The sequence below is a fragment of the Staurois parvus genome, unplaced genomic scaffold, assembly GCF_062004578.1.
Source record: "Staurois parvus isolate SC_StPar_1 unplaced genomic scaffold, SC_StPar_1.0 ptg001161l, whole genome shotgun sequence".
NCBI classification, from domain to species: Eukaryota; Metazoa; Chordata; class Amphibia; order Anura; family Ranidae; genus Staurois; species Staurois parvus.
The window spans coordinates 1,093,411-1,116,335 of NW_028318957.1; the positions used below are offsets into that span (position 1 = coordinate 1,093,411).

The 22,925-nt window shown below is 47.2% G+C and overlaps 1 protein-coding gene across 1 annotated transcript in view; it reads right to left on the minus strand.

The window, feature by feature from the left end:
- LOC149439092 (NACHT, LRR and PYD domains-containing protein 3-like) overlaps nt 1-5,200 on the minus strand; it is a 29,783-nt gene extending 24,583 nt beyond the window's left edge. Inside the window, exons 1-2 of the mRNA XM_089659483.1 lie at nt 5,077-5,200; nt 2,885-3,045 (exon numbers count right to left, since the gene is read on the minus strand). Coding sequence (XP_089515609.1) covers nt 2,885-3,045; nt 5,077-5,143 — 228 coding nt within the window. The 5' untranslated portion in view covers nt 5,144-5,200. The remainder of the gene's footprint in view (nt 1-2,884; nt 3,046-5,076) is intronic.
- Nucleotides 5,201-22,925: the final 17,725 nt, after the last annotated feature.

Below are 22,925 nucleotides of genomic sequence, written 5' to 3' on the forward strand. Positions count from 1 at the left end.
TCCATACAAAATAATACTTGGCTCTGTGTTCTCTAAAAGGCACGGTACTTGGGGGGGTGGAACCACGGGATGGTGCTCAGAGGTGGGTAGGGGGTGGAAACAAGGGACGGTGCTCAGAGGTGGGTAGGGGGTGGAAACAAGGGACGGTGCTCAGAGGTGGGCAGGGGGTGGAAACAATGGACGGTGCTCAGAGGTAGGTAGGGGGTGGAAACAAGGGACGGTGCTCAGGTAGGTAGGGGGTGGAACCAAGGGATGGTGCTCAGAGATGGGTAGGGGGTAGAAACAAGGGGTTCCTGCACCTATTCTCTGCGAAAAAAAGCCCTGAATAGGATACTACCAGAGCTGCAGGCAAGATAGAGATGGTAGATAGTATTTTACCATTGTTAGCACCCCGTGCAGACACTCCCATTGTCAGCCTGATCTGAACTACATAAAATACATACAGTTGCAAGAAAAAGTATGTGAACCCCTTGGGATTACGTGGAGTTTTACATGAATTGGGCATAAAATGTGCTCTGAACGTCATCTAAGTCACAACAATAGAAGAACACAGTCTGCTGAACATAATACTACACAAACATTAGATGTTGCCATGGTTTAAATGCACATAACATGTAAACATTCACAGTGCAGGGAGGAAAAAGTATGTGAGGCCTTAGCTTAATGACTTCTCCCAGAGCTAATTGGAGCCAGGAGTGAGCCAACCTTGACTCCAATCAGTGTGATGATATTGGATGTGTTGCTGACACCTGTTTTGGGTTTACTGGTTTCAAGAAGCACTGTATGATGTGAACCATGCCTCGCAGAAAAGAGCTCTCAGAAGACCTACGATCAAGAATTGTTGACTTGCATGAAGCTGGAAAGGGTTACAAAAGTCTCTCCAAAAGCCTTGATGTTCATGTGTCCACAGTAAGACAGACTGTCTACTAATGGAGAAAGTTTAGCACTGTTGCTACTCTCCCTAGGCGTGGTCGTCCTGTAAAAATGACTGCAAGAGCACAGCGCAGAATGCTGCATGAGGTAAAGAAGAATCCCAGAGTGTCAGCTAAAGACCTACAGAAATCTCTGGCACATGCTAACATTTTTGTTGACACATCTACAATAAGGAAAACATTAAACAAGAATGGAATACATGGGAGGACACCACGGAGGAAGCCATTGCTGTCCAAAAAGAATATTGCAGCACGTTTGAAGTTTGCAAAAGAGCACCTGGATGTTCCACAGCACTACTGGCAAAATATACTGTGGACAGATGAAACCAAGATTGAGTTGTTTGGGAAGAACACACAACACTATGTGTGGAGAAAAAAAGGCCCAGCACACCAACATCAAAACCTCATCCCCACTGTGAAACATGGCGGAGGGAGCATCATGGTTTGGGGCTGCTTTGCTGCCTCAGGGCTGGACGGATTGTTGTCATTGATGGGAAAATGAATTCCAGAGTTTATCAAGACATTTTGCAGGAAAACATACGACCATCTGTCCGCCAACTGAACCTCCGCAGAGGATGGGTGATGCAACAGGACAATGACCCAAAGCATACAAGTCATTCAACAAAACAATGGCTGCAACAGCACAGAATACGCCTTCTGGGGTGGTCCAGTCAGAGTCCTGACCTCAACCCGATTGAAATGCTGTGGCATGACCTTAAAAGAGCGATTCACACCAGACATCCCAAGAATATTGCTACACTGAAACAGTTTTGTGAAGAGGAGTGGTCCAAAATTACTCCAGATCGTTGTGCAGGTCTGACCTGCAACTACAGGAAACGTTTGGTTGAGGTTATTGCTGCCAAAGGAGGGTCAACCAGTTATTAAGTCCAAAGGTTCACATACTTTTTCCTCCCTGCACTGTGAATGTTTACATGTCATGTGCAATTAAACCATGGCAACATCTAATGTTTGTGTAGTATTATGTTCAGCAGACTGTGTTCTTCTATTGTTGTGACTTAGATGACGTTCAGAGCACATTTTATGCCCAATTCATGCAAAACTCCACGTAATCCCAAGGGGTTCACATACTTTTTCTTGCAACTATATATATATATATATATATATATATATACACACTGCATGTTGAAATGCGTTTTTTATATATTACAAAATATATGAAAAATATTTTTAAAAATATATATTTTTTTAAATATTTTCAGTTTTTTTAACATATTAAAAAGTAATTTTAACATATATTTTACATATATTTGTAAATACATTCCAAAAATGTAGATTAAATGTATTTTTAAAGACATACAGTATATTAGAAAATGTATTTTTAAAAATATTTTTCATATTTTTGTAGTAAAAATGCATTTCAACATACAGTGTGTGTGTATACAAATATATATATATATATATATATATATATATATATATAAATATATATTTATATATATATATATATATATATATATATATATATAAATATATATTTTGAAATATATTGAATACGGCCAAAATTGTAGTATTTCAAGTCTATGTCAATATATTTGGGAAGAATATTTTTAAAATATATTTCAAATATATTTTTCTTCCATGTGGGATGTCTAATATGTATATGGAGTTATGGATGTGAGGCTTTTGTGATGTGAAAAGAAACAACATAACACCGCGGGTAACGTACTCATACAGCCATCTTTGCTTTTTTTTTAAAAAATAATTATATTTTGGTGGCAACAGTTGTGTAAATGGCTTTAAAAGTTGTATGCGGGATGTAATGAAGTGCTGATATGATCACATTTATCTTGTGGATTTATTATAAAGTTCAGTTATTTATGATCAGTATGGAGTGATTTGGTGTACAATTATAAAGGATTGGATGTTTTATATGGAGTTCCCCTGTACCACTCATACTGTATTTTACTGGAGGAAATGTAGAAATATCTTACATCTGTGTTTAAAACTTTCCGAGATTGTAATTCTACCAGGATGGAATGAGGGTCCATGTTCTCCAGGATGTAGGTCAGATCCTCTCTGTAATACTCGTATATCCTCCTCAGTGATGGATCGTCATACACAGACAGCTGACGGTGGAAGTTTCTGATGTCATCTAGAGAAGCAGAGAGAATCACATTTTCTGGCCTTCCTAAAACCAGCTTTATAAATGCCGTGCATTTACTTCTCCCGCAATCTTTTACTTCTATGCTGGATCAATGCTCTGCAATTGGAGGGATGTAACAAAAGATAGGCCTGGAGCAAAAAAAAAAAAAAAAATAAGAGCAGGGAGGACAAGACTAGGAGGAATAGAGGGACAACAGAGGGTTAAATGATGGGTAGGAAGTTTTGGGGGATTATGGCTTACCTTATTGGATGAGGGATGTTGGGGAGGGTCTCCCAGAGAGGAAAAGGAGTGTCTGACCTCAGGAAGTCCAGTGGGGAAATTTAGGAAGGAGAAGAAGCTTCCCACCCTCCCTCCCCTTTGTGCTTTGGTTTGGATTGCCACGGCGGCCTTGGCGGTGGTTGGTCTTTGGAGGAGGAAAGAATTCTGGATGGAGACAGATACGGGACCCATCAGTGGTATGGGGACCTCTGTACATTCCAAGGTGTTAACTCGGAATAGGTAAAATGGTGGTCACTGCGGATAAGTAAGGTTATCTCCGAGCCAGTGTGTTGCAGCTGGAGATAAGTAGGATTGTCCCTGAGCCAGTAAGTTGTGGCTGGGGATAAGTAGGATTGTCCGGGAGCCGGTGGGTTGCGGCTGGGGATAAGTAGGTTTGTCCCCGAGGCGGTGGGTTGTGGCTGGGGATAAGTAGGGTTGTCCCAGAGCCAGTGTGTTGCGGCTGGAGATAAGTAGGATTGTTCCCAAGCAGGTGGGTTGCAGCTGGAGAGAAGTAGGATTGTCCCAGAGGCGGTGTGTTGCGGCTGGAGATAAGTAGGATTGTCCCCGAACCGGTGGGTTGTGGCTGGGGATAAGTAGGTTTGTCCCCGAGCTGGTGTGTTGTGGCTGGAGATAAGTAGGATTGTCCGGGAGCCGGTGGGTTGCGGCTGGGGATAAATAGGATTGTCCCGGAGCCGGTGTGTTGCGGCTGGGGATAAGTAGGTATGTCCCCGAGCCGGTGGGTTGCGGCTGGGGATAAGTAGGATTGTCCCGGAGCCGGTGGGTTGCGGCTTGGGGATAAGTAGGATTGAGTCAGAGCCTAGGTCCAAACCTGGGCCTTCTGCGGGTGGTGGCAATGTTTCTTCTTGCTGAGCCACCTGGAATTCTGGACAGCTCCCTTGACAATTATTTGGATGATCCTACCTTGACCTTGTTTATCCTGAACCTTGAACCCCTTGCTCCTCTCATGAACTTCCTGATATAAGCCATGTCTCTGCACTTCCTGTTTGCCAGATTATTGTGCTCTCCAGCCAGTATCTTGCTCCTTATCTCTGCTGTTATCCGTATTTTGCTATCACTCGTTATTGACCCTTGGCTTGTTCTCGACTATGCTTCTGCCTGATCCCAACCTGCGACTGCTCCTTACCGACCTTGGTTTGCCTTACCTTGCTCCTTACCTGCTGTCAATCACCAGGTCCCGCCCTGTGATTACTCGTTGGCGCCCGGTGATTGCCGAGTATCTCCGTCGGGTGAGGGAGAAGTGTTTGTATACGAAACAGCTCTTTCCCGTCAGCTCCTGCCTGCACAGTGCTTCTGCATAGCAAAACCATACAAAGCAGTGTGCTTACAGGAAAGCACAAACACAGCCCAGTATTTAAAACAGCACACAGTTAACCCTTTGATCACTCCAGATGTTAACCCCTTCCTGCCCACTGCCAGTGCTTTTTATTAGCTCTGATCACTGTATTGGTGTCACTGAGGATGTCAGTGACACCAAGTAAGTTCCCCTCAGTGTGAGAATGCCTGCCGCAGTCCTGCTATAAGTTGGAATTTGCAAGCTGGCTGGCAAGTTAGAGCTGGGAATTTTTTTTAGGAGGGGTGGGCTCCCTCAGGTCCACCTGACCTTTAGATGCGTTTTAGATATGGACATTTTTAGTGGGGGTTCCCTGAGACCGAACATTATTTCAAGGGTTCCTCTGTGTTTAAAAGGTTGAGCAAGGCTGATATATATAAAAGGCAAACCGTGACTGATCTCTTGATTACCGGGAACACAGACTCTTCTCTGGCGTCCCGACAAATTTTTGAAGGCCCTTCTCAAACTCTTCGCCATCTTTTTTCCTTGCTCTTAGTTTGTTTTACAGCCGAATTCCAGTCATGCCACGGAACACCTAGACACAGAGATACATTGTGACTAATGGCTACTAGGTTGTCCAGATCCCCCAGAAGAAGTAAGATGTCTGAGACTTCATTTCCTGATGCAGATTAAAATTTCTATGAAACTTTTTTTTTTTTTTTTTTTTTTAATAGATATATATCCAAAACTAAAAACCGGAGAAAACAGCTTTTACCGAACTCCAGGCAGCTATAGTAGACAGAAAATAATAGAACTCTGTAGTTATTAACACTCGTCCGTCATTAAATTAACATTTTAAATGCAAGCTATGTTGTAAGTAGAAATTGAAACAAAACATAAAGCTTTGGACTCTTCAAACACTAAAAAAATGATTGCACATCTCTGTACTAATTGTCTCCCTCCTGCTGTGCTATGATAGCAATAAAGGTAGGTAAAAACAAATGCCTTCCAGAGGGTTTCCCCCCTTCCTGACCAGGTCATTTTTTTTTATTACAGCGCTGTGTTACTTTAACAATTGCGCGGTCATGCAATGCTGCACCCAAATGAAAGTCCTTTTTTTTTCCCCTTTAAAAAAAAAAAAGGTATATTTTTCACTTTTTGCTATTAAACCTCTCCAGTAAAAAAATGTAAAAGATGAAATTATACACGGAGATCCTATCCCCCCTTATGTATTATACATGGTGATCATATCCCCCTTATGTATTATACATGGAGATCATATCCCCCCCTTATGTATTATACATGGAGATCATATCCCCCCCTTATGTATTATACATGGAGATCATATCCCCCCTTATGTATTATACATGGTGATCATATCCCCCATTATGTATTATACATGGTGATCATATCCCCCATTATGTATTATACATGGAGATCAAATCCCCCCCTTATGTATTATACATGGAGATCATATCCCCCCTTATGTAGTATACATGGAGATCATATCCCCCCTTATGTATTATACATGGTGATCATATCCCCCCTTATGTATTATACATGGTGATCATATCCCCCCTTATGTATTATACATGGAGATCATATCCCCCCTTATGTATTATACATGGAGATCATATCCCCCCTTATGTATTATACATGGAGATCATATCCCCCCTTATGTATTATACATGGAGATCATATCCCCCCTTATGTATTATACATGGAAATCATATTCCCCCTTATGTATTATACAGGTGATCATATCCCCCCTTATGTATTTATACATGGTGATCATATCCCCCCTTATGTATTATACATGGAAATCATATTCCCCCCCCCATTATGTATTATACAGGTGAAACTCGAAAAATTAGAATATCGTGCAAAAGTGAATTTATTTCAGTGCAGCAACTTAAAATGTGAAACTAATATATGAGATAGACTCATTACATGCAAAGCAAGATAGTTCAAGATGTGATTTGTCATCATTGTGATGATTATGGCTTACAGCTCATGAAAACCCCAAATCCACAATCTCAGAAAATGAGAATATTGTGAAAAGGTGGAATAATCTCGGCTCAAAGCGTCCCACTCTAATCAGCTAATTAAGCCATAACACCTGCAAAGGGTTCCTGAGCCTTTAAATGGTCTCTCAGTCTGGTTCAGTAGGAATCACAATCATGGGAAAGACTGCTGACCTGACACCATCAGTGACACCCTCCATAAGGAGGGAAAGCCTCAAAAGGGAATTGCAGAAGAAGTTGGATGTTCCCAAAGTGCTGTATCAAAGCACATTAATAGACAGTTATGTGGAAGAGAAAAGTGTGGAAGAAAAAGGTGCGGTCAGCAGCCTGGAGAGGATTGTCAGGAAAAGGCCATTCGAAAATGTTGAGGACTTTCACAAGAAGTGGACTGAGGCTGGAGTCAGTGCATCAAGAGCCACTACACACAGACGAATCCTGGACATGGGCTTCAAATGTCGTATTCCTCTTGTCAAGTTGCTCCTGAACAACAAACAACATCAGAAGCGTCTTACCTGGGCTAAAGAAAAACAGACCTGGTCTGGTGCTCAGTGGTCCAAAGTCCTCTTTTCTGATGAGAGCAACTTTTGCATCTCATTTGGAAACCAAGGACCCCGAGTATGGAGGAAGAATGGAGAGGCCCAAGGACCCCGAGTATGGAGGAAGAATGGAGAGGCCCAAGGACCCCGAGTATGGAGGAAGAATGGAGAGGCCCAAGGACCCCGAGTATGGAGGAAGAGTGGAGAGGTCCAAGGACCCCGAGTATGGAGGAAGAATGGAGAGGCCCAAGGACCCCGAGTATGGAGGAAGAATGGAGAGGCACACACTGCAAGATGCTTGAAGTCCAGTATGAAGTTTCCACAGTCTGTGTTGATTTGGGGAGCCATGTCATCTGCTGGTGTTGGTCCACTGTGCTTCATTAAGTCCAGGGTCAGCGCAGCCGTCTACCAGGAGATTTTGGAGCACTTCATGCTTCCTTCCACAGACGAGCTTTATGGGGATGCTGACTTCATTTTCCAGCAGGACTTGGCACCGGCCCACACTGCCAAAAGCACCAAAACCTGGTTCAATGACCGTGGGATTACTGTGCTTGATTGGCCAGCAAACTCGCCTGACCTGAACCCCATAGAGAATCTATGGGGCATTGCCAAGAGAAAGATGAGAGACATGAGACCGAACAATGCAGAAGAGCTGAAGGCCGCTATTGAAGCATCCTGGTCTTCCATAACACCTCAGCAGTGCTACAGGCTGATAGCTTCCATGCCACGCTGCATTGAGGCAGTAATTGCTGCAAAAGGGGCCCCAACCAAGTACTGAGTACATATGCAGCTTCTACTTTTCAGAGGTCCGATATTGTTCTATGTATAATCCTTATTTTATTGATTGCATGGAATATTCTCATTTTCTGAGATTGTGGATTTGGGGTTTTCATGAGCTGTAAGCCATAATCATCACAATGATGACAAATCACGGCTTGAACTATCTTGCTTTGCATGTAATGAGTCTCATATATTAGTTTCACCTTTTAAGTTGCATTACTGAAATAAATGAACTTTTGCCCGATATTCAAATTTTTCGAGTTTCACCTGTAGTGCCTGTGTATAAATAGTCAATGAGTTTGTTAGCTCTTACGTGGAAGTACTTACTAGGCTAGATACTGAGCCATGGGGATCAGGAAAGAACTGTCAAAAGTCCTGTGTAACAAGGTAATGGAACTTTATACAGATGGAAAAGGACATAAAAAAAAATGTCCAAAGCCTTGAATATGCCAATCAGTACTGTTAAATCACCTATTAAGAAGTGTAAAGTTCAGCGATCTCTTGATACCAAGACAGAGGATGAGAGGTACAAAAACTATGAAGCATGTCACAGAAATACTCCCATTCCATACAGGAGGTACTGGGGCAGGAAAACTACAATACTTTATACCAGTAAGAATACAGATTGCAGTTCAGTAACCCAGACCCACAGAGTGATTCTAAACCACACAGATCCCTTCTATTACACATCTGGAGGATCCCCCTGCCTCGTGTAATACTATATCAGTATCCTATATACAGTGTTTGTGGTGGAGGGTTGGCGGACTGCACTTGGTGGCGCCTTCTCAATCTTTTTTTTTCCATATGTGACATTGGAGATTCGCTTCTGCTCTACACTGAAGGCTGCCTTGAAGTACTAATCGTCCTGGTGCCCCTGTGGATCTTCTGCTGGACGTAGCAGTGGTCTTTCATTCCCTCCCCCCTTCACCTTCTCCTCCACTCATAGTGGGAATATGGAGCTGACAGTGGACATCTACCGTGCGCCAACTCATCTCCATGTATGTATTGTAACTGTAATGTCTGCCTTCATTTTGTAAAGCGCTGAGCAAACTGTTGGCGCTGTATAAATCCTGTATAATAATAATAATATCAGATATATAGGGTAACATTTAGCCTTACCTTCCAGGTCCGACTTATTTCTTGAGACATTCAGGCTGCAGAACACAGAAACGATGGAGAATATTGGGTGTGGTGGAGGCGTTAGAATGTAAGGTGCTTTCGACTTCAAACAGGAAAGACTACATTTTGATGTTCTAAAAAGTGACTAAAGATCCTCCCCCTTTATCATCTCAATGCCTTTGATGTCACCTGATGTAAGGGGGCACTCTCATGGGGACACCTGATGTAAGGGGGGCACTCTCATGGGGACACCTGATGTAAGGGGGGCACTCTCATGGGGACACCTGATGCAAGGGGACACTCTCATGGGGACACCTGATGCAAGGGGGCACTCTCATAGGGACACCTGATGCAAGGGGGCACTCTCATGGGGACACCTGATGGTGACACCTGATGCAAGGGGGAACTCTGATGGGGACACCTGAGGTAAGGTGGGCACTCTGATGGGGACACCTGAGGTAAGGGGGGCACTCTTATGGGGACACCTGAGATAAGGGGGGCACTCTCATGGGGACACCTGATGTAAGGGGGGCACTCTCATGGGGACACCTGATGTAAGGGGGGCACTCTCATGGGGGCACTCTCATGGGGACACCTGATGCAAGGGGACACTCTCATGGGGACACCTGATGCAAGGGGGCACTCTCATAGGGACACCTGATGCAAGGGGGCACTCTCATGGGGACACCTGATGGTGACACCTGATGCAAGGGGGAACTCTGATGGGGACACCTAAGGTAAGGTGGGCACTCTGATGGGGACACCTGAGGTAAGGGGGGCACTCTTATGGGGACACCTGAGATAAGGGGGGCACTCCAATGGGGACACCTGATGTCAGGAGGCACTCCAACAGGAACACCTTCAAAGGAGACACTCTGATGGGGACACCTGATGTAACGGGGGCACTTAAAATTCCCAATACATATTATTGGAATGATTTGGAAGTTGTACATTGCTTATTTTCGACAGATCTAAAATGACTACATACACATCAGGATCTGAGTCACAGCACAAACATGAATATCTGACCTTTTGCTGGAGGGAAATTTTAATGACCGGTCCTCCCTGAATTTTTTGAAGGTGGAATTAGCCTGTGGGTAGGCTGTGGTATGGTGCACTGGAGGCAGAGAATACACTCAGAGGCGGAAAAGAACATGATATTGAAAGAGTTTCAACAACATACCTTTAGGCCTGGGGGGAAGGCAAAGCTGACCAGAGCCACTTACAAATAGTGAAAAAAAATAAAAAACAATAAACAGCAGCAGAGGATTGTGATGTTGATATGATGCCTACAGCTTCTGCAGCGAGGAGCAGTTATGCGGCTTGGTTAGTTCACACCGGGAGGTTTTCTATGAGGAGATGGCATAGTCCCTGCACTTTCCCTACTCTTCAGGAACCTTTCCCTGCTGCTTTTTGCTGTCCCTGTCAGACAGAGAACCTGTCCCTACACTAGCTACTCACCTAAATCGTTCCAAACCCAAGAGTATGAGTTTTAAATAGACTCTACCCTGACCCAAGATGGACACCGAGGTCATGTGGAGTTTCCCATGACTTCCTCTCCCTTCTGCATTGTCGCTTTGCTTGAGTGCCACCTACAGTACGGAATACAGACTGCATCTGCCTACAAGCCATTAACAGCTTCCGTCCGCCATATAGCAGAAGTACTGATACAGGGTGGCACGGTGCACAAAATCACATATATATATATATATATATATACACACACACACACACACACACGTGATTTTCCATTTCCGGGTGGGGAGTGCATTCGTGCAGCGCACGCCCTACCCGCACCGCCATTTGCGGCCTCGACTGTGAATCACCGGGTCCTGGCCCAATGATTGCCAAGCATCTCCGACAAGGGGGGGAACTGTTTGTGAAAAACAAAACAAGACAGTTCTCTCCCCTGTCAGCTCCTGCACACTGCTTTGCATATCAGTGACACCAAGTCAGTTCCCCCAGTGTCAGAATGCCCCCCGCAGTCCAGCTATAAGTCGCTGATCGCCACCATTACTAGTAAAAAAAATTTCTTATAAATCCCAGTATATGTACCGCCATTTGTAGACGCTATAACTTTCACGTAAACCAATTAATTTACACGTTTTGGGAGTAGATTACATTTTAGCCTAAATTAATGACGAAATTAGATTTTTTAAAAAATTTTTATTGGACATTTTTCATAGCAAAAAGTCAAAAATATATATTTTTTTCAAAATTGTCAGTTTTTTTGTTTATAGCGCAAAAAATAAAAACCGCACAGGCGATGAAATACCACTGAAAGAAAGCCCTATTTGTGGAAAAAAAAAGGCCGAAAATCTAATTTGGGTGCAGCGTTGCATTTCCGCGCAATTGTCAGCTAAATTAATGCAGCGCCGTAATGCAAAAAAATGGCCTGGTCAGGAATTAGGGTAAATCCTCTGGAGGGCACGTGGTAAAAGTGCAGTTTCACCCATAACTACTTGACAGAGGGGCAGTGGTTTCACATCCTCCTAGAGCAGAAAGAAAACTCCAACAAACTTTAAACACTGCTCTGATGAAGTCACAAGATTGTGCTAACTGCTGATGAGAAAAGGTAATGAGCAGTTTTTAGGACTAAAATACATTGTCATGTTGCGTGTCCTGTGGGAGATCAGATATATCGGATTGGATATAGTGAATGTGGGGTCCTGGGAGAGCGGATATAGTGAATAGAGATGAGCGAATCGAACATGACGAAGTGGAATTCGTTCCGAAGATTTGGAAAAATTCGATTCACGACGAATCCGAAGATTAGCAAACTTCGGATGCACGAATCGAATTTTCCCAAAAATGGCGGCGACATGTGTGGCGACGGAGCGGGGATCTCTGGGAAGGCGCGCAGACAAGGCGCGCTGACCCATAATGCATTCATTCATGACATGTGATCGCATTAGCCAATCAGCAGCCAGCCAGCACTGTGTAATGGTGGAGCTATAAATCGCGGCCATCTTAGAATTCTCCATTAGCCTCCGGTCATTCAAGAGAGACAGACCTGTGTGTATTAAGGGACAGAGTTAGGGCCACAGAATTGTTACTCAGGGACACAGAATCGTTACTCAGGGACACAGAATTGTTACTCAGGGACACAGAATCGTTACTTAGGGCCACAGTTATCAAAGAATCAAAAATTTAAAGTGACATACACCCTTTTTTTTTTTGGTGGCTGTCGTGCACAGTTGGTGCTTCAGTTTGCAGATTGTGCAAAATAAACTGACTTTCTGCTTCACAACCACTATTGTACGTTCAAAGAGTTAAATCCATTTACACGCCGGCTGGCGGTAATATTTTTTGGGTGATTAGTGCATTCCAGTGACACAAACGTACAGTTTCCAGCCAACGGCAAGCTGCAATTGACCGATTGTGTACAATAAACTGACTTTCTGCTTCACAACCACTATTGTACGTTCAAAGAGTTAGATCCATTTACACGCCGGCTGGCGGTAATATTTTTTGGGTGATTAGTGCATTCCAGTGACATAAACGTACAGTTTCCAGCCAACGGCAAGCTGCAATTGACCGATTGTGCTAAATAAACTGACTTTCTGCTTCACAACCACTATTGTACGTTCAAAGAGTTAAATCCATTTACACGCCGGGTGGCGGTATTATTTTTTGGGTGATTAGTGCATTCCAGTGACATAAACGTACAGTTTCCAGCCAACGGCAAGCTGCAATTGACCGATTGTGCTAAATAAACTGACTTTCTGCTTCACAACCACTATTGTACGTTCAAAGAGTTAAATCCATATACACGCCGGGTGGCGGTAATATTTTTTGGGTGATTAGTGCATTCCAGTGACATAAACGTACAGTTTCCAGCCAATGGCAAGCTGCAATTGACCGATTGTGCTAAATAAACTGACTTTCTGCTTCACAACCACTATTGTACGTTCAAAGAGTTAGATCCATTTACACGCCGGCTGGCGGTAATATTTTTTGGGTGATTAGTGCATTCCAGTGACATAAACGTACAGTTTCCAGCCAACGGCAAGCTGCAATTGACCGATTGTGTACAATAAACTGACTTTCTGCTTCACAACCACTATTGTACGTTCAAAGAGTTAAATCCATTTACACGCCGGCTGGCGGTAATATTTTTTAGGTGATTAGTGCATTCCAGTGACCTAAACGTACAGTTTCCAGCCAACGGCAAGCTGCAATTGACCGATTGTGCTAAATAAACTGACTTTCTGCTTCACAACCACTATTGTACGTTCAAAGAGTTAAATCCATTTACACGCCGGGTGGGGGTAATATTTTTTGGGTGATTAGTGCATTCCAGTGACAGAAACGTACAGTTTCCAGCCAACGGCAAGCTGCAATTGACCGATTGTGTACAATAAACTGACTTTCTGCTTCACAACCACTATTGTACGTTCAAAGAGTTAGATCCATTTACACGCCGGGTGGCGGTAATATTTTTTGGGTGATTAGTGCATTCCAGTGACATAAACGTACAGTTTCCAGCCAACGGCAAGCTGCAATTGACCGATTGTGCTATATAAACTGGCTTTCTGCTTCACAACCACTATTGTACGTTCAAAGAGTTAAATCCATATACACGCCGGGTGGCGGTAATTTTTTTTTGGGTGATTAGTGCATTCCAGTGACATAAACGTACAGTTTCCAGCCAACGGCAAGCTGCAATTGACCGATTGTGCTAAATAAACTGACTTTCTGCTTCACAACCACTATTGTACGTTCAAAGAGTTAGATCCATTTACACGCCGGGTGGCGGTAATATTTTTTGGGTGATTAGTGCATTCCAGTGACATAAACGTACAGTTTCCAGCCAACGGCAAGCTGCAATTGACCGATTGTGCTAAATAAACTGACTTTCTGCTTCACAACCACTATTGTACGTTCAAAGAGTTAAATCCATTTACACGCCGGCTGGCGGTAATATTTTTTGGGTGATTAGTGCATTCCAGTGACACAAATGTACAGTTTCCAGCCAACGGCAAGCTGCAATTGACCGATTGTGTACAATAAACTGACTTTCTGCTTCACAACCACTATTGTACGTTCAAAGAGTTAGATCCATTTACACGCCGGGTGGCGGTAATATTTTTTGGGTGATTAGTGCATTCCAGTGACAGAAACGTACAGTTTCCAGCCAACGGCAAGCTGCAATTGACCGATTGTGCTAAATAAACTGACTTTCTGCTTCACAACCACTATTGTACGTTCAAAGAGTTAGATCCATTTACACGCCGGGTGGCGGTAATATTTTTTGGGTGATTAGTGCATTCCAGTGACATAAACGTACAGTTTCCAGCCAACGGCAAGCTGCAATTGACCGATTGTGCTAAATAAACTGACTTTCTGCTTCACAACCACTATTGTACGTTCAAAGAGTTAAATCCATATACACGCCGGGTGGCGGTAATATTTTTTGGGTGATTAGTGCATTCCAGTGACATAAACGTACAGTTTCCAGCCAACGGCAAGCTGCAATTGACCGATTGTGCTAAATAAACTGACTTTCTGCTTCACAACCACTATTGTACGTTCAAAGAGTTAGATCCATTTACACGCCGGCTGGCGGTAATATTTTTTGGGTGATTAGTGCATTCCAGTGACATAAACGTACAGTTTCCAGCCAACGGCAAGCTGCAATTGACCGATTGTGTACAATAAACTGACTTTCTGCTTCACAACCACTATTGTACGTTCAAAGAGTTAGATCCATTTACACGCCGGGTGGCGGTAATATTTTTTGGGTGATTAGTGCATTCCAGTGACATAAACGTACAGTTTCCAGCCAACGGCAAGCTGCAATTGACCGATTGTGCTAAATAAACTGGCTTTCTGCTTCACAACCACTATTGTACGTTCAAAGAGTTAAATCCATATACACGCCGGGTGGCGGTAATTTTTTTTTGGGTGATTAGTGCATTCCAGTGACATAAACGTACAGTTTCCAGCCAACGGCAAGCTGCAATTGACCGATTGTGCTAAATAAACTGACTTTCTGCTTCACAACCACTATTGTACGTTCAAAGAGTTAGATCCATTTACACGCCGGGTGGCGGTAATATTTTTTGGGTGATTAGTGCATTCCAGTGACATAAACGTACAGTTTCCAGCCAACGGCAAGCTGCAATTGACCGATTGTGCTAAATAAACTGACTTTCTGCTTCACAACCACTATTGTACGTTCAAAGAGTTAAATCCATTTACACGCCGGGTGGCGGTAATATTTTTTGGGTGATTAGTGCATTCCAGTGACAGAAACGTACAGTTTCCAGCCAACGGCAAGCTGCAATTGACCGATTGTGTACAATAAACTGACTTTCTGCTTCACAACCACTATTGTACGTTCAAAGAGTTAGATCCATTTACACGCCGGGTGGCGGTAATATTTTTTGGGTGATTAGTGCATTCCAGTGACATAAACGTACAGTTTCCAGCCAACGGCAAGCTGCAATTGACCGATTGTGCTAAATAAACTGACTTTCTGCTTCACAACCACTATTGTACGTTCAAAGAGTTAAATCCATATACACGCCGGGTGGCGGTAATATTTTTTGGGTGATTAGTGCATTCCAGTGACATAAACGTACAGTTTTCAGCCAACGGCAAGCTGCAATTGACCGATTGTGCTAAATAAACTGACTTTCTGCTTCACAACCACTATTGTACGTTCAAAGAGTTAAATCCAGTTTTATTTTTGGGGTGCTTATTGAATTAAAGAGTATGTCAGACAACACGCAGAGAGTGGCTCGGTAGCCAGTCTAGAGACAGGTCTGTCTCCTGACCCACACGCAGCCGAGGGGGCTAGTAGTGCCGCGGAGACCCTAATTGATGATGATGAGGCTGATCGCACTTGGCAGCCTCGTCGTCATCAGGCTATTGCTTCCGCATCATCAGGAGAAGAGGGTGCCAGCTTGCCAGCGAGCAAAACAGTCGGTGGGTTGCCCAGGAGGCAGCAGGGTCGCAGCAGTGTCAGTGGAGCCAAACAGCCACGGAGTAGAGCACCAGCTCCACTGCAGCCTACCACCACGGCCAGTAGTGGTGCCGGTGTGCACGGAGGAAGTAGCAGTCAGCCAGTGAGGAGTAGCGGGGGCAAAGTTTCCTACTCGGCGGTGTGGCAATTTTTTGCCACGCCGCCCGAGGAAGTAAACGTAGCCGTATGTCGACTATGTGGCCAGAAAGTCAAGCGTGGCCAGGGGGCCAATGTTGGGACTACAGCGTTGCGTCAGCATATGCAGCGTCGCCATTCGGTGGCCTGGGAAAACCGTGATAAAGATACGGCGGTTCTGCCTGCCCCAGCCCCCGCTCCATCACCCGCTCCGTTACTTGCTCCGTCACCCGACGTCAATCGCCCTCTATCAGCCAGTCAAGGCTCCAACACCTCTGCTGAGGGGAGTTGTCGCTCGTGGCATCTTCCGCTCGTTCAGATGCTCCTTCTCCTGCTACTCCTCTTCACGGATTCCGTCAGCAGTCTTTCTTGGAATCCGTTTCCAAGAGACAACAGTTTGCAAGCACGCACCCGACGGTGCAGAAGCTGAACGTCCTCCTGTCCAAGTTGCTGGTGCTGCAGTCCCTCCCTTTCCAAGTGGTGGACTCAGCACCTTTCCGAGAAATGATGGCTTGTGCCGAGCCGCGGTGGAGAGTGCCAAGCCGACATTTCTTCGCCAAAAAGGCAGTGCCAGCCCTGCATTCACATGTAGAAGAGATGGTGGGCCAGTCTTTGAGCATGTCGGTCTCTGCCAAAGTGCACGGCAGCGCCGACGTGTGGAGCTGTAACTACGGTCAGGGACAGTACATGTCATTTACGGCCCACTGGGTGAACGTGGTGCCAGCACAGCCACACCAGCAACTTGGACAGGTCACGCCGCTTTTGCCTCCACGTTTGCACGTCCTTGGTCCAGCAAAGATGTCCGCCTCTACCACCTCTTCTTCCGCCGTGTCCTCAGCCGCCACCCCCGTGCCAAGTCCCATTACCCGACCGGCATATCACATGTGCAGGGCGCAACGGTGTCACGCTGTGCTACACCTGGTATGCCTTGGCGAACGTAGTCACACAGGGGAGGAACTTCTGAGTGTAATGAACAGAGAAATCGACAGATGGCTGTCTCCGCGCAAACTGAAAATCGGAACCATGTTGACCGACAACGGAAAGAACATGGTGTCTGCTCTGCGTCAAGGAAGGTTGTGCCATGCGCCATGCATGGCTCACGTGTTCAATCTGGTTGCCAAGCGGTTCCTAAAATCCACCATCCCACTGCAAGACATCCTTAAAATGTCACGTAAACTTTGCATGCATTTCAGCCATTCCTACACCGCAAAGTACACCCTCCTTGAGCTGCAGCGGCAGAACGGAATTCCACAGCATCGCCTGATCTGCGACGTTGCAACAAGGTGGAATTCAACCCTACATATGTTAGACCGCCTTTACGAACAGCGAAAGGCCATCACTGATTTCCTGATGTTACAAGCGGATAACGATACTCCCCTGTGTAACTTAGATGTCAGCCATTGGCAGCTCATGCGTGACACCTGCCGCTTGCTCAGGCCCTTTGAGGAGGCCACGCTATTCGTGAGTCGGCAGGACTATGGGATGAACGACGTCATTCCTCTGTTGCACGTCCTGGAACAAATGCTGTTAACAATGGCTGGTCAGGGTGCGGTAGACGTGGCGCACAGATCTCAACGCCACATGACCCCTGTGGGGGCAGGACAGGAAGAAGAGGAGGAGGTAGAGGAGGACATTGGTGCTCAGGAATTATTGAGTGAAATGGGTGGTTTTTCCACTCAGCGGACAGGAGTGGAGGAGCAGGAGCATCTGGTAGAGGAGGAGGAGGAGACAGAGGACCCAGACGCACCGTGGCAGTATGCTGTGGAGATGGAGGCAGGGAGTCCCTCGCATTCCTTGGCACAAATGGCCCATAGCATGCTCGGTTGCTTGCGTAGCGACAGCCGAATAATAACCATCAGACAGAGGGATGACTTTTGGCTGTCCACCTTGTTGGACCCTCGCTACCGTTCAAAAATGGTGGCTTTTTTCACACCTGCTGAGAGGGAGGCCAAAATAAAGTACTATAAAAACCACCTATGTAGTCATGCAGTATATAGCCCTATCGGCCACTTTCTGTCATCCAGTTGCTGTAGCCCCCATCACCACACTGTGCCACGGGCCCCTGTACCGCCTTCTCATACTGCTGCCAGATCCATCCTCTGCCATGTGCGTCTTTGTCGTCTGCTCACGCTGCTGGGTTCCAGTTTTAAACCTAGGCCTGTGTATGGCTTCCGAATACTGCTGCCTCCACCGCCACCCTGCGCCATGTGCCTCTGTCGTCTGCTCACGCTGCTGACGGCTTCCGCTTTTTAACCTAGGCCTGTGTATGGCTTCCGAATACTGCTGCCTCCACCGCCACCCTGCGCCATGTGCCTCTGTCGTCTGCTCACGCTACTGACGGCTTCCGCTTTTTAAACTAGTCCTGTGTATGTCTTCCGAATACTGCTGCCTCCACCGCCACCCTGCGCCATGTGCCACTTTCAGGTCTCCTTACACTGTTGGTGAGTTCCATTTTGTGATAGGGTGCTGTATGGCCTTCCATTGCTGCTGCCTCCACCGCCACCCTGCGCCATGTGTCTCTCTCGTCTGCTCACGCTGCTGACGGCTTCCGCTTTGTAACCTAGGCCTGTGTATGGCTTCCGAATACTGCTGCATCCACCGCCACCCTGCGCCATGTGCCTCTGTCGTCTGCTCACGCTGCTGACGGCTTACGCTTTTTAAACTAGTCCTCTGTATGTCTTCCGAATACTGCTGCCTCCACCGCCACCCTGCGCCATGTGCCACTTTCAGGTCTCCTTACACTGTTGGTGGGTTCCATTTTGTGATAGGGTGCTGTATGGCCTTCCATTGCTGCTGCCTCCACCGCCACCCTGCGCCATGTGCCTCTGTCGTCTGCTCACGCTGCTGACGGCTTCCGCTTTTTAACCGAGGCCTGTGTTTGGCTTCCGAATACTGCTGCATCCACCGCCACCCTGCGCCATGTGTCTCTGTCGTCTGCTCACGCTGCTGACGGCTTCCGCTTTTTAACCTAGGCCTGTGTATGGCTTCCGAATACTGCTGCCTCCACCGCCACCCTGCGCCATGTGCCTCTGTCGTCTGCTCACACTGCTGACGGCTTCCGCTTTTTAAACTAGTCCTGTGTATGTCTTCCGAATACTGCTGCCTCCACCGCCACCCTGTGCCATGTGCCACTTTCAGGTCTCCTTACACTGTTGGTGGGTTCCATTTTGTGATAGGGTGCTGTATGGCCTTCCATTGCTGCTGCCTCCACCGCCACCCTGCGCCATGTGCCTCTGTGGTCTGCTCACGCTGCTGACGGCTTCCGCTTTTTAACCGAGGCCTGTGTTTGGCTTCCGAATACTGCTGCATCCACCGCCACCCTGCGCCATGTGTCTCTGTCATCTGCTCACGCTGCTGACGGCTTCCGCTTTTTAACCTAGGCCTGTGTATGGCTTCCGAATACTGCTGCCTCCACCGCCACCCTGCGCCTCTGTCGTCTGCTCACGCTGCTGACGGCTTCCGCTTTTTAAACTAGTCCTCTGTATGTCTTCCGAATACTGCTGCCTCCACCGCCACCCTGCGCCATGTGCCACTTTCAGGTCTCCTTACACTGTTGGTGGGTTCCATTTTGTGATAGGGTGCTGTATGGCCTTCCATTGCTGCTGCCTCCACCGCCACCCTGCGCCATGTGTCTCTCTCGTCTGCTCACGCTGCTGACGGCTTCCGCTTTGTAACCTAGGCCTGTGTATGGCTTCCGAATACTGCTGCATCCACCGCCACCCTGCGCCATGTGCCTCTGTCGTCTGCTCACGCTGCTGACGGCTTACGCTTTTTAAACTAGTCCTCTGTATGTCTTCCGAATACTGCTGCCTCCACCGCCACCCTGCGCCATGTGCCACTTTCAGGTCTCCTTACACTGTTGGTGGGTTCCATTTTGTGATAGGGTGCTGTATGGCCTTCCATTGCTGCTGCCTCCACCGCCACCCTGCGCCATGTGCCTCTGTCGTCTGCTCACGCTGCTGACGGCTTCCGCTTTTTAACCGAGGCCTGTGTTTGGCTTCCGAATACTGCTGCATCCACCGCCACCCTGCGCCATGTGTCTCTGTCGTCTGCTCACGCTGCTGACGGCTTCCGCTTTTTAACCTAGGCCTGTGTATGGCTTCCGAATACTGCTGCCTCCACCGCCACCCTGCGCCATGTGCCTCTGTCGTCTGCTCACACTGCTGACGGCTTCCGCTTTTTAAACTAGTCCTGTGTATGTCTTCCGAATACTGCTGCCTCCACCGCCACCCTGTGCCATGTGCCACTTTCAGGTCTCCTTACACTGTTGGTGGGTTCCATTTTGTGATAGGGTGCTGTATGGCCTTCCATTGCTGCTGCCTCCACCGCCACCCTGCGCCATGTGCCTCTGTGGTCTGCTCACGCTGCTGACGGCTTCCGCTTTTTAACCGAGGCCTGTGTTTGGCTTCCGAATACTGCTGCATCCACCGCCACCCTGCGCCATGTGTCTCTGTCATCTGCTCACGCTGCTGACGGCTTCCGCTTTTTAACCTAGGCCTGTGTATGGCTTCCGAATACTGCTGCCTCCACCGCCACCCTGCGCCTCTGTCGTCTGCTCACGCTGCTGACGGCTTCCGCTTTTTAAACTAGTCCTCTGTATGTCTTCCGAATACTGCTGCCTCCACCGCCACCCTGCGCCATGTGCCACTTTCAGGTCTCCTTACACTGTTGGTGGGTTCCATTTTGTGATAGGGTGCTGTATGGCCTTCCATTGCTGCTGCCTCCACCGCCACCCTGCGCCATGTGCCTCTGTCGTCTGCTCACGCTGCTGACGGCTTCCGCTTTTTAACCTAGGCCTGTGTATGGCCTTCAATTGAAGCTGCTTCTGCTCCGCCACTCTGCCATTGGACTCTTGATAGTCGTCTCCCCACGCTGCTGCTGGGGGGACTTTTTAACATAGGCCTCTGTATGGCCTTCAATTTTAGCTGCTTACGCTCCGCCACTCTGCCATGGGCCCCTGTACCGCCTCCTCATGCTGCTGCCAGGCCCGTAATCTGCCATGCATCTGGTAGAGGAGGAGGAGGAGACAGAGGACCCAGACGCACCGTGGCAGTATGCTGTGGAGATGGAGGCAGGGAGTCCCTCACATTCCTTGGCACAAATGGCCCATAGCATGCTCGGTTGCTTGCGTAGCGACAGCCGAATAATAACCATCAGACAGAGGGATGACTTTTGGCTGTCCACCTTGTTGGACCCTCGCTACCGTTCAAAAATGGTGGCTTTTTTCACACCTGCTGAGAGGGAGGCCAAAATAAAGTACTATAAAAACCACCTATGTAGTCATGCAGTATATAGCCCTATCGGCCACTTTCTGTCATCCAGTTGCTGTAGCCCCCATCACCACACTGTGCCACGGGCCCCTGTACCGCCTTCTCATACTGCTGCCAGATCCATCCTCTGCCATGTGCGTCTTTGTCGTCTGCTCACGCTGCTGGGTTCCAGTTTTAAACCTAGGCCTGTGTATGGCTTCCGAATACTGCTGCCTCCACCGCCACCCTGCGCCATGTGCCTCTGTCGTCTGCTCACGCTGCTGACGGCTTCCGCTTTTTAACCGAGGCCTGTGTTTGGCTTCCGAATACTGCTGCATCCACCGCCACCCTGCGCCATGTGTCTCTGTCGTCTGCTCACGCTGCTGACGGCTTCCGCTTTTTAACCTAGGCCTGTGTATGGCTTCCGAATACTGCTGCCTCCACCGCCACCCTGCGCCATGTGCCTCTGTCGTCTGCTCACGCTGCTGACGGCTTCCGCTTTTTAAACTAGTCCTCTGTATGTCTTCCGAATACTGCTGCCTCCACCGCCACCCTGCGCCATGTGCCATTTTCAGGTCTCCTTACACTGTTGGTGTGTTCCATTTTGTGATAGGGTGCTGTATGGCCTTCCATTGCTGCTGCCTCCACCGCCACCCTGCGCCATGTGCCTCTGTCGTCTGCTCACGCTGCTGACGGCTTCCGCTTTTTAACCTAGGCCTGTGTATGGCCTTCAATTGAAGCTGCTTCTGCTCCGCCACTCTGCCATTGGACTCTTGATAGTCGTCTCCCCACGCTGCTGCTGGGGGGACTTTTTAACATAGGCCTCTGTATGGCCTTCAATTTTAGCTGCTTACGCTCCGCCACTCTGCCATGGGCCCCTGTACCGCCTCCTCATGCTGCTGCCAGGCCCGTAATCTGCCATGGGCCCCCATACCGACTCCTCATGCTGCTGCCAGGCCCGTAATCTGTCATGGGCCCCTGTACCGCCTCCTCATGCTGCTGCCAGGTCCAGAGTGTGTCATGGGTCCCTTTACGGCCTCCCATTGCTGCTGTCTCCATCGCCACACTCTGCCATGTGCCACTTTCAGGTCTCCTCACACTGCTGGTGGGTTCCATTTTGTCATAGGGTGCTGTATGGCCTCCCATTGCTGCTGCCTCCACCGCCACACTGTGGCTCCACACTCTGGTTTTGGCCCCGTGACTGCCCAAATGAGTGAAGTGTGCGGTGATTCTAAGATCGACGGCACTCATCTGCATGTCATACTGACTGACAGTATTATTTCTCTTCCCCAGCAGACTCCAAGGGCATTTAAATTAAAGGTACAGTGTTCTGCACTAATATAAAGGCTCTCTGAAGCCTAGAAACACCCTTTTTATAAGTTAAATTCGCAGCGAATATATTCGGCTCGAATCAAATTTATTCCGCGAATTCGGCGAATCAGCCGAACCGAATTTTTGAATAATTCGCTCATCTCTAATAGTGAATGCAGGGTCCGGGGAGAGCGG